This window comes from Aethalodelphis obliquidens, unplaced genomic scaffold (assembly GCF_003676395.1).
Source record: "Aethalodelphis obliquidens isolate GAN/ISIS:26980383/991018 unplaced genomic scaffold, ASM367639v1 scaffold4, whole genome shotgun sequence".
NCBI classification, from domain to species: domain Eukaryota; kingdom Metazoa; phylum Chordata; class Mammalia; order Artiodactyla; family Delphinidae; genus Aethalodelphis; species Aethalodelphis obliquidens.
In genome coordinates this window covers 34,733,215-34,746,103 of record NW_020837948.1, presented here as the reverse complement: position 1 = coordinate 34,746,103, position 12,889 = coordinate 34,733,215, and the positions used below count along the sequence as shown (strand labels likewise).

The following is a 12,889-nucleotide window of genomic DNA, read 5'->3' as shown; positions in this document are numbered from 1 at the left end:
TTATCTTTCCATCTGCATGTGTTGTCTTCTATTTCTTTCATCAGTGTCTTATAGTCTTCTGAGTACAAGTCCTTTACCTTCTTACATTTATTTCTAGGTATTTTGTTTTTTGTAATGCATTTGAAAATAGGACTGTTTTCTTAATTACTCTTTCTGATACTATGGTGTTATTGTACTGAAATGCAACAGAGTTCTGTGTATTAATTTTGCATCCTGGAACATTACTGAATTCATTGATAAACTCTAGTAGTTTTTGTATTCTTTCAGTCACTCTATATCTTTTGATTGGAGTATTTAGTGTATTTACATTTAAAGTAATTATTGATAGGTACGTACTTTTTGCTGTTTTGTTACATGTTTGGTTTTTTTTTTTTTTAAACATTTTTATTGGAGTATAATTGCTTTACAATGGTGTTTCAGTTTCTGGTTTATAACAAAGTGAATCAGTTATACATATACATATATCCCCATACCTCCTCCCACTTTCACCTCCCTCCCAACCTACCTATCCCAAATTTCTACCTGGTCACAAAGCCTCGAGTTAATCACCCTGTGCTATGCTACTGCTTCCCACTAGCTATCTATTTTACACTTTGTAGTGTATATATATCCATATATACACTACCACTCACTCACTTTGTCCCAGCTCACCCCTACCTCTACCCATGACCTCAAGTCAATTCTCTAGTTCTGTGTCTTTATTCCCGGCTTGCCTCTAGGTTCATAATGACTTTTTTTTCTTTTTTAGAATCCATATATATGTGTTAGCATATGGCATTTGTTTTTCTCTTTCTGACTTACTTCACTCTGTTATGATAGACTCTAGGTCCATCCACCTCACTACAAATAACTCAATTTCGTTTCTTTTTATGGCTGAGTAATATGCCATTGTATATATGTGCAACATCTCCTTTATCCATTCACCTGTTGATGGACACTTAGGTTGTTTGCATGTCCTGGCTACTGTAAATAGAGCTGCACTGAACATTGTGGTACATGACTTTTTGAATTATGGTTTTCTCAGGGTATATGCCCAGTAGTGGGATTGCTGGGTCGTATGGTAGTTCTATTTTTAGTTTTTTAAGGAACCTCCATACTGTTCTCCATAGTGGCAGCATCAATTTACATTCCCACCAACAGTGCAAGAGGGTTCCCTTTTCTCCACACCATCTCCACAATTTATTGTTTGTAGATTTTTTGATGATGCCCATTCTGACTGGTGTGAGATGATACTGCATTGTAGTTTTGTTCTGCATTTCTCTAATGAATAATGATGTTGAGCATTCTTTCATGTGTTTGTTGGCAGTCTGTATATCTTCTTTGGAGACATGTCTATTTAGGTCTTCTGCCCATTTTTGTATTGGGTTGTTTGTTTTTTTGTTATTGAGCTGCTTATAAATTTTGGAGATTTATCCTTTGTCAGTTGCTTCATTTGCAAATATTTTCTCCCATTCTGAGGGTTGTCTTTTGGTCTTGTTTATGGTTTCCTTTGCTGTGCAAAAGTTTGAAATTTCATTAGGTCCCATTTGTTTTCTTTTCATTTCCATTTCTCTAGGAGGTGGATCAAAAAGGATCTTGCTGTGATTTATGTCATAGAGTGTTCTGCCTATGTTTTCCTCTAAGAGTTTGATAGTTTCTGGACTTACCTTTAGGTCTTTAATCTATTTTGATTTTATTTTTGTGTATGGTGTTAGGGAGTGTTCTAATTTCATTCTTTTACATGTAGTATCCAGTTTTCCCAGAATCACTTACTGAAGAGGCTGTCTTTCCTCCATTGTATATTCTCGCCTCCTTCATCAAAGATAAAGTGACCATACGTGTGTGGGTTTAACTCTGGGCTTTCTATCCTATTTCATTGATCTATATTTCTGTTTTTGTGCCAGTACCATACTGTCTTGATTACTGTAGCTTTGTAGTATAGTCTGAAGTCAGGGAGCCTGATTCCTCCACGTCTGTTTTTCTTTCTCAAGATTGCTTTGGCTATTCGGGGTCTTTTGTGTTTCTATACAAATTGTGAAATGTTTTGTTCTCGTTCTGTGAAAAATGCCAGTGGTAGCTTGATAGGGATTGCATTGAATCTGTAGATTGCTTTGGGTAGTATAGTCATTTTCACAATGTTGATTCTTCCAATCCAAGAACATGGTATATCTCTCCATCTATTTGTATCACCTTTAATTTCTTTCATCAGAGTCTTATAATTTTCTGCATACAGGTCTATTGTCTCCTTAGGTAGGTTAACCCCTAGATATTTTATTCTTTTAATTGCAATGGTAAATGCGAGAGTTTTTTTGATTTCACTTTCAAATTTTTCATCATTAGTGTATAGGAATGCCAGAGATTTCTGTGCATTAATTTTGTACCCTGCAACTTTACCAAATTCATTTGATTAGCAAGAGTAGTTTTCTGGTAGCATCTTTAGGATTCTCTGTGTATAGTATCATGTCATCTGCAAACACTGACAGCTTTACTTCTTCTTTTCCGATTTGGATTCCTTTTATTTCCTTTTTTTCTCCAATTGCTGTGGCTAAAACTTCCAAAACTATGTTGAATAAGAGTGGTGAGAGTGGGCAACCTTGTCTTGTTCCAGATCTTAGTGGAAATGCTTTCAGTTTTTCAGCATTGAGGATGATGTTGGCTGTGGGTCTGTCATATATGGCCTTTATTATGTTGAGGAAAGTTCCCTCTATGCCTACTTTCTGCAGGGTTTTTTATCATAAACGGCTGTTGAATTTTGTCGAAAGATTTCTCTGCACCTATTGAGATGATCATATGGGTTTTCTCCTTTAATTTGTTAATATGGTGTATCACGTTGGTTGATTTCCGTATATTGAAGAATCCTTGCATTCCTGAAATAAACCCCACTTGATCATGGTGTATGATCCTTTTAATGTGCTGTTGGATTCTGTTTGCTAGTATTTTTTTGAGGATTTTTGCATCTATGTTCATCAGTGATATTGGCCTGTAGTTTTCTTTCTTTGTGACATCCTTGTCTGGTTTTGGTATCAGGGTGATGGTGGCCTCATAGAATGAGTTTGGGAGTGTTCCTCCCTGTGCTGTATTTTGGAAGAGTTTGAGAAGGATAGGTGTTAGCTCTTCTCAAAATGTTTGATAGAATTTGCCTGTGAAGCCATTTGGTGCTGAGCTTTTGTTTGTTGGAAGATTTTAAATCACAGTTTCAATATCAGTGCTTGTGATTGGTCTGTTCATATTTTCTATTTCTTCCTGATTCAGTCTTGCCAGGTTTTGCATTTCTAAGAATTTGTCCATTTCTTCTAGGTTGTCTAATTATTGGCATAGAGTTCCTTGTAGTAATCTCTCATGATCTTTTTTATGTCTGCAGTGTCAGTTGTTACTTCTCCTTTTTCTTTTCTAATTCTATTGAGTCTTCTCCCTTTTTTTCTTGATGAGTCTGGCTAATGGTTTATCAATTTTGTTTATCTTTTCAAAGAACCAACTTTTAGTTTTATTGATCTTTGCCATCGTTTCCTTCATTTCTTTTTCATTTATTTCTGATCTGATTTTTATGATTTCTTTCCTTCTGCTAACTTTGGGGTTTCTTTGTTCTTCTTTCTCTAATTGCTTTAGGTGCAAGGTTAGGTTGTTTATTCGAGATGTTTCCTGTTTCTTAAGGTAGGATTGTATTGCTATAAACTTCCCTCTTAGAACTGCTTTTGCTGCATCACATGGGTTTTCAGTCATCGTCTTTTCATTGTCAATTGTTTCAAGGTATTTTTTGATTTCCTCTTTGATTTCTTCAGTGGTCTCTTGGTTATTAATAGTGTATTGTTTAGCCTCCAGGTGTTCGTATTTTTTTACAGATTTTTTTCCTGTAATTTATATCTAGTCTCACAGCACTGTGGTCAGAAAAGACACTTGATACAATTTCAATTTTCTTAAATTTACCAAGGCTTGATTTGTGACCCAAGTATTGATCTCTCCTGGAGAATGTTCCATGAGCACTTGAGAAGAAAGTGTATTCTGTTGTTTTTGGATAGAATGTCCTATAAATATCACTACAGTCCATTTTGTTTAATGTATCATTTAAAGCTTGTGTTTCCTTATTCATTTTCATTTTGGATGATCTGTCCATTGGTGAAAGTGGGGTGTTAAAGTCCCCTATGATTGTGTTACTGTCGATTTCTCCTTTCATGGCTGTTAGAATCTGCCTTATGTATTGAGGTGCTCCTATGTTGGATGCATAAATGTTTACAGTTGCTCTATCTTCTTCTTGGATTGATCCCTTGATCATTATGTCCTTCTTTGTCTCTTTTAATAGTCTTTGTTTTAAACTCCATTTTGTGTGACATGAGAATTGCTACTCCAGCTTTCTTTTGATTTCCATTTGTATGGAATATCTTTTTTCATCCCCTCACTTTCAGTCTGTATGTGTCCCTAGGTCTGAAGTGAGTCTCTTGTAGACAGCATATATACGGGTCTTGTTTTTGTATCCATTCAGCCAGTCTATGTCTTTTGCTTGGAGCATTTCATCCATTTACATTTAAGGTAATTATCGATATGTATGTTCCTATTACCATTTTCTTAATTGTTTTGGGTTTGTTATTGTAGGTCTTTTCCTTCTCTTGTGTTTCCTACCTAGAGTAGTTCCTTTACATGTGTTGTAAAGCTGGTGTGGTTGTGCTGAATTCCCTTAGTCTTGTTTGTCTGTAAAAGTTTTAACTTCTCCATTGAATCTTAATGAGATCCCTGCTGGGTAATGTTGGTTGTAGATTTTTCTCCTTCACCACTTTAAATATGTCCTGCCACTCCCTTCTGGCTTGCAGAGTTTCTGCTGAAAGATCAGCTGTTAACCTTATGGGGATTCCCTTGTATGTTATTCGTTGTTTTTCCCTTGCTGCTTTTAATATTTTCTCTTTGTATTTAACTTCTGATAGCTTGATTAGTATGTGTCTTGGTGTGTTTCTCCTTGGATTTATCCTGTATGGGACTCTCTGTGATTCCTGAACTTAACTATTTCCTTTCCCATATTAGGGAAGTTTTCAACTATAATCTCTTCAAATATTTTCACAGTCCCTTTCTTTTTCTCTTCCTCTGGGACCCCTATAATTCGAATGTTGGTGCATTTAATATTGTCCCCGAGGTCTCTGAGACTGTCCTCAATTCTTTTCATTCTTTTTTCTTTATTCTGCTCTGCAGTATTTATTTCCACTATTTTATCTTCCATGTCACTTATGCATTCTTTTGCCTCAGTTATTCTGCTGTTGATTCCTTCTAGAGAATTTTTAATATAATTTATTGTGTTGTTCATGATTGTTTGCTCTTTAGTTCTTCTAAGTCCTTGTTGAACGTTTCTTGTGTTTTCTCTATTCTATTTCCAGAATTGTGAATCATCTTTACTATCATTATTCTGAATCCATTGTTTTTTGTGGCTTTCCCCAGTGGCTAAGGTTGGTTCAGTGGGTTGTGTAGGTTTCCTCGTTGACAGGACTAGTGTCTGTGTTCTGGTGGATGAGGCTAGATCTTGTCTTTCTTGTGGGTAGGTCCACGTTTGGTGGTGTGTTTTGGGGTATCTGTGACCTTATTATGATTTCAGGCAGCCTCTGTGCTAATGGATGGGGTTGTGTTCCTCTCTTGCTAGTTGTTTGACATAGGGTGTCCAGCAGTGAAGCCTGCTGGTCATTGATTAGAGCTGGGCCTTGGCGTTGAGATGGAGCTATCTTGGAGATTTTCGCCGTTTGATATTATGTGGAGCTGGGAGGTCTCAGGTCAACCAATGTTTGAACTTGGGTCTCCCACCTCAGAGGCAAAGCCCTGACACCTGGCTGGAGCACCAAGAGTGTGTCATCCACACAGTTCAGAATAAAAAGGAGAAGAAAAAGAAAGGAAGAAGATTAAAAAAATTTAAAAGTTATTAAAATAGAAAACAAAAAATAATTATTAAAAAATTTTTTAAGTAAAGTTAAAAAAAGGAAAGAAAGAACATCCAAACCAAAACACAAATCCACCAATGATAACAAGCACTGAAAGCTATACTAAAAAAAATAAAATAAAAGGACAGACAGAACCCTAGGACAAATGGTAAAAGCAAAGCTATACAGGCAAAATCTCACACAGAAGCATATGCATACACCCTCACAAAAAGAGAACAAGGGAAAAAAATCTATCTATCTATCTATCTATCGTTGCTCCCAAAGTCCGCCTCCTCAATTTGGGATGATTCGTTGTCTATTCAGGTATTCCACAGATGCAGGGTAAATCAAGTTGACTGTGGAGATTTAATCCGCTGCTCCCGAGGCTGCTGGGAGAGATTTCCCTTTCTCTTCTTTGTTCGCATAGCTCCTGGGATTCAGCTTTGGGTTTGGCCCTGCCTCTGCGTGTAGGTCGCCTGAAGGCATCTGTTCTTTGCTCAGACAGGACAGGGTTAAAGGAGAAGCTGATTAGGGGACTCTGGCTCACTCAGGCTGGGGTGAGGGATGTGTAGGGAATGCAGGGCGAGCCTGCGGTGGCAGAGGCCAGCATGACCTTGCACCAGCCTGAGGCGCGCCGTCTGTTCACCCGGGGAAGTTGTCCCTGGAGCACAGGACCCTGGCAGTGGCAGGCTGCACAGACTCCCAGGATGGGAGGTGTGGATAGTGACCTGTGCTTGCACACAGGCTTCTTGGTGGCTGCAGCAGCAGCCTTAGTGTCTCATGCCCGTCTCTGGGGTCCGTGCTGATACCCACAGCTCACGCCCCTCTCTGGAGCTCCTTTTATCAGCACTCTTAATGTCCTCTCCTCACACACCAGGAAACAAAGAGGCAAGAAAAAGTCTCTTGCCTCTTCGCCAGTTCCAGACCTTTTCCTGGACTCCCTCCCGGGTAGCTGGGGTGCACTAGCCCCCTTCAGGCCATGTTCACGCAGCCAACCCCAATCCTCTCCCTGCGATCCGACTGAAGCCCGAGCCTCAGCTCCCAGTCCCGGCCCGCACCAGCGGGTGAGCAGACAAACCTCTCAGGCTGGTGAATGCTGGTTGGCACTGATCCTCTGTGCTGGAATCTCTCTGCTTTGCCCTCCGCACCCCTGCTGCTGCTCTCTCCTCTGCGGCTCTGAAGCTTCCCCCCTCCACCAACCGCAGTCTCCGCCCGTGAAGGGGCTTCCTAGTGTGTGGAAACCTTTCCTCCTTCACAGCTCCCTTCCACTGGTGCAGGTCCCGTCCGTATTCTTTTGTCTCTGTTTTTTCTTTTTTCTTTTGTCCTACCCAGGTACATGGGGAGTTTCTTGCCTTTTGGGAGGTCTGAGATCTTCTCCCAGCATTCAGTAGGTGTTCTGTAGGAGTTGTTCCACATGTAGATGTATTTCTGATGTTTTTGTGGGGAGGAAGGTGATCTCCACGTCTTCTTCTTCTGCCATCTTGAAGCTCCTCCCTGGGGGTTGTTTTTATAGGTGTTTTCTTTTTCCTTTCTCTTCCTTTGTTCTCTTCCCTTATGATTTGATGACTATCTTTAATGTTATGTCTCGATTCCTTTTTTTACTCAGTGTGTAATAGATTTTTTATTTGTAGTTACCGTGATGTAGGTACACACACACACACACACACATCATTTTAAGTTAGTTATCTAAGTTCAAACACATTTTAACAATCCTGCATTTTTGCTCCACCCACGTCTCCTGTTTTTGACCTAGTTTACATCTTTTTGTGTGTCCTTTAACTACTTATTGTAGATAGATATAATTTTACTATTTCTGTCTTTTAGTCTTCATACTAACTTTATATGTGGTTGATTTACTGTCTTTCCTTCATATTGCTGTTACCAATGAGCTTTTTCCTTCTATAATTTTCATGTTTGTAGTAATGGCCTTTTCTTTTTCAGTCAGAGAAGTCCTTTTAATATTTCTTGTAAAGCTGGTTTGGTTGTGCTGAAGAATTTTAGCTTTTGCTTCTCTTTTTTTGCGGTATGCGGGCCTCTCACTGTTGTGGCCTCTCCCGTTGCAGAGCACAGGCTCCGGACGTGCAGGTTCAGCAGCCATGGCTCACGGGCCCAGCCACTCCGCGGCATGTGGGATCTTTCCTGGACTGGGGCACGAACCCGTGTCCCCTGCATTGGCAGGCGGACTCTCAACCACTGCGCCACCAGGGAAGCCCTTATCTAACTTTTTATCTCTCCATCAAATCTGAATAAAAGGCTTGCTTGGTAGAGTATTCTTGTTTATAAGTTTTTTCCCTTTCATCACTTTAAATACATTATGACACTCCCTTCTGGACTACAGAGTTTCTGCTGAAAAGTCAGTTGATAGCCTTATGGGAATTAACAATATTATTTTTAATATTGATTTCTGCATTTGTAGTTAGCATATAGAAATACCATAGATTATTGTAGGTTGATTTGATCTTACAAACTTGCTAAACTCATTTTATTAGTTAGAGTGTTTTTTGGATTTTCTATATAGACAATGGTGTTTACTTCAAATAAACACAGTTTTGCTTCTACTTTTGCTATTGCAATGTCTTTTGTTTATTTTTCTTACATTATTGTATGGCTAGAACCTTTAGAACAATGTTAATATAGAAATATTAAAAACAGATATCCTTGTATTCCTGGTTAGTCAATGTTTCATCGTCTTAGTCTGCTCAAGCCACTATAATAAAATATCATAGATTGTGTGGCTTAAACAACAGACATTTATCTCTCACTGTTCTGGAAGCTATGTCCAGGTCAAGGTGCAGGCAGCTTTGGTGTCTGGTGTGGGCTGTCTTCCTGGATTGCAGAACATCACCTTCCTCATTGTTATCCTCACACAGTCAATAGAGGGAAAGCTTTGGCCTCTTCCTCCTCTTAGAAGGACATTAATCCCATCATGGGGTGTCCACCCTCATGATCTTACCTAACCCTAATTATCTCTTAAAGGTTCCATCTCATAATACTATCATATTGGGGATTAGGGCTTCAACATATGAATCTGGAAGGAGGGGGAAACACAAACATTCAGTCTATAATCATCACTAAGTATGATGTTAGCTGTACATTTTCATAGAATCCCTTCCATTATTAGTTTTGTACTTGATCAGGAACAGATGTTGCACTTTATCAAGCATTTTTGACATCTATTGAGATTATAAATTTTTTTCATTTTTAGTTTATTTATATGGTAGATTATGTATCAATCGATTTTTAAACTATTAAACTATCCTTGCATCTCTATATGAATCTTGTTTGATCATAATTTAGTTTCCTTTTAATATACTATTTGATTCCATTTATTAAAGTTCTGTTAAGAATTTTTGCATCTATACTCATGAGTGATATAGGTCTATAGTTTTCCTTTCTTACAATGTCTTGGTCTGGTTTTGAGATCAGGATAATGCAGGTCTCATAGAATGAGTTAGGGAGTAACCATTCCTTTTCAATTTTCTAGAAGAATTTGTATAAGAACAGATTTTTTAAAATGTTTGGTAGAATTCTCCAATGAAAACATTTGGGCCTGGAGTTTTCTTTGTGGGAAAGTGTTTAACTACAAATTTGATTTATTTGCTAGATACAAAAATTAGCTATTCTTCTTAAGTGAGTTTTTGTCTTTCAAAGGTTTTACCCATTTCATGGTAGTTGTTAAATTCATGGGCATAAAGTTGTTCATAATATTAACCTATTACCTTTTTATATGAGTAGAACCTATACTAAAAACAGATCTCTAACTTCTGATTTTGGTAATTTTCTCTCTGTAGTGGTTTAGCAATTTCATCAATTTTCTCAAAATAACACCTGCGATTTTACTGATTTTCTCCATTGTTTTTCTCATTTCTACTCCACTGATTTCTGTTCTGATCTCAACTGCATGCTTTGTTCTACTTAATTTACAATCAGTCTGCTTTGATGTTTATAGTTTTTTAAGGTAGAAACAAATGTCACTGGTTTGAGACGTTTTTCTTTTCTAATACAGACTTTTAATGCTATACATTTTGCCCTACATACTGCTTTAACAGCCTCCCACAAATTTTTTAATGTGTGTTTACATTTTCATTCCCTTCAAAATATTTTACAATTTCCCTTTAGGAGAAATTATTTGACCCAAAGTTTATATAGAAGGTTTTTTCAGTTTCCAGATATCTGGGGCTTTTTCAGAAATCTTTTTTTATTATTTCTAATTTAATCCCATCATGGTCAGAAATCTTACTTCCATTTTATTATTTGATCCTTTAAATTTACTGAGTTTTGTTTCATAGAATATGGTCTATTTTGGTAAGTATTTTATGCATTCTTTTTTTTGTTTGTCTCTTTGCCGTACACGGGCCTCCCACTGTTGTGGCCTCTCCTGTTGCGGAGCACAGGCTCTGGACACGCAGGCTCAGTGGCCATGACTCACGGGCCCAGCCGCTCCACGGCATGTGGGATCTTCCCGGACTGGGGCACGAACCCGTGTCCCCTGCATTGGCAGGCGGACTCTCAACCACTGCGCCACCAGGGAAGCCCCTATTTTAGGCACTCTTGAAAAGAAAGCATATTTTGCTTTGTTACATGACATGTTCTACAAATGTCAATTAGGTCAAGTTGGTTGACAGTGTTATTCAAATCTTTTTTATCATCACTGTTTTTTTTTTTCCCTACTTCTACTAAGAGAGGAATACTGAAATAGCTGACTACACTTGTGAATTTCTACATTTCTCCTTGCAGTGTATAAGTTTTTGCTCCACATATTTTAAAGCTCTTTCATTAGGTTCAGAATCATTTAGGATTGTTATTAATTTTTGATGAATTGGCCAATTTATAGTACATAATGACATTATTTTTTCCTGCTAATATTGTTTGCTCTCAAATCTGCTTGGTCACTGATATGAGCTTTCTTTTGACTACTGTTAACATGTTATATCTTTTCCCATCCTTTTACACATAATCTACTTGTGTCTGTATTTGAAGTGCATTTCTGTCATGCAGCATATAGTCTTGCTTTTTTGAAATTAAACTGAAGATTATCTGCCTTTTAACTGAGATACTACAACCATTTGCATTTAATGTGATTACTAATGTAGTCAGGTTTGAATATATCCTCTTTCTATTTGTTTTCTATTTATTCTCTCTCTTCTTTGTTCTCTTTTTCTACTTTTCTGCCTACTTTGAGATCAAACAGTTTTGGAAAATTCTATTTTAACTCCTGTGTTGGCTTATTAGCTATATTCATTGTTTTTTAGTGGTTACTTCAGGGTTTACACTATACATTTTGACTTAATACAGGCTACCAACATATGACAGCACTTCATGTAAACCCATATTGCATGTTAATCTGTTTTAAACAATTGTTTTTAAAGAGATTTAAATAAGAAAAAATGATTTACCTAGTTACAATTTCCTTTGCTCTTCTTTGTGTAGTTTATATTTTCATCTAGTATTCTTTTTAATGTCCTAATTTTTGTCTCTTTAGGCTCAAAGGTCAGTCAAAAATCTGTGCCAGTTTTTTGTCATCTTATTAGATGCGTTTTGCCCACTTTGCTGGAATTGCCAGCTTCTTGCCAATGTCCAGAAATAGTAAATATACTCAGGGTAAAATGCAACTGCAGAAGATTGCTTCTCCTCACAAGGTTTGCCTTTCTCCAGGATTTTGGTCTTTAAATTCCTAGTTGCCTAAACAACTGTCTGATGCCTTTAAACACATTTTTAAAATGTTATTCAGCTTTTCTAGGTGTTCTCAGTGGGAGCACTTGTCTGCCATAAGCCACTTCATTGTAGCTCAAGTGTAAGTCTTGTTTTCTATACTTATTTTACTTGCTTAGTCCTTTGGTTTCCAATTCCAGTTCTGTTTCTCTTCTTTAACATCAATCTCTGCCCAGTTCTTTGAATTTTTGCATGTTTAACCTAAAGGAGACATTACTCATGCATACTTTCAGATGTCTTCAGTTCCATTCTTTGATAAGAAGGCAGACACACCAATTCAAAAACAAAGGTAAGACTGGCTTTGTACAGACAGTATGGTCTCCTAGTTGCTACTCACTTTAATACAGATTTCTACTTCTGGGTGCTGATTAATTTCAATATGTTTTTTTTTCTTTAGAATGAATGCATAAGCAGTCATACTACAAGCTATCATTATGATATTTCTGCCTTTAAAGTGAAAGGTGAAACTATGCCTTATGTTTCTTTTACATGTTCAATAATGCCAAGAATGATATGAGCATATTAGGCTTACTGGATAATTATTAATCGACAAACAAATATATTGTTGGGATTAGATGTAAAAATCTCATATATATAAAATTATATTTACCCGCCATAATCTTCAGTGATCCCAGCAAATGGTACTGAATCACAGTGTACAAAAATTACAAATGCAAGGAGTACAAGTGTTACAGCAGATGTAACCATTACAAATCTCATAAGGCCTTTACAAGACATTTGTAACTTGGAAATAATGATACCTCCCAGAATCTGGCCAAGAGCACCTCCTGGAATTAAAATAAGTCCTAAAAGAAAGGAGGAAGAGAAAACACAGTTAAAAATAGCTAAAGATAGTACAGAAATTCATACTTTGAGGTAATCCCCTCTGCTCTAAACATAGAGCAAACATAGATTTAACTAAGAGACCGAGACAAAACTTAAAGGCATGATATTAATAAATACCTGAACAAACCCTGATCCCTAAGAGAAATACAAATTTGTGAGTGGGGCTGAAGCTATAGGCCTAAAGGACCTAGAATAAGAGGCTCCACAAAATGTTTTACAGCAGTTGTGAGAAGAAATACAATAAAAGGCATACCAGAGGAACAACATTTGAAAATTTGTAGCTAAGAATGAGAAATTTCAATAATTAAAGAAATATGGGCTTCCCTGGTGGCGCAGTGGTTGAGAGTCTGCCTGCCGATGCAGGGGACACGGGTTCGTGCCCCGGTCTGGGAAGATCCCACATGCCACGGAGCAGCTGGGCCCGTGAGCCATGGCTGCTGGGCCTGTGCATCCGGAGCCTGTGC

The 12,889-nt window shown here is 37.6% G+C and overlaps 1 protein-coding gene across 1 annotated transcript in view; it reads right to left on the bottom strand.

Annotated features, from left to right (window-relative positions):
• The window catches only part of SLCO6A1 (solute carrier organic anion transporter family member 6A1), a 96,732-nt gene that overhangs the window by 32,993 nt on the left and 50,850 nt on the right, over positions 1 to 12,889 (bottom strand). Inside the window, exon 8 of the mRNA XM_027101248.1 lies at positions 12,190 to 12,385. Coding sequence (XP_026957049.1) covers positions 12,190 to 12,385 — 196 coding nt within the window. The remainder of the gene's footprint in view (positions 1 to 12,189; positions 12,386 to 12,889) is intronic.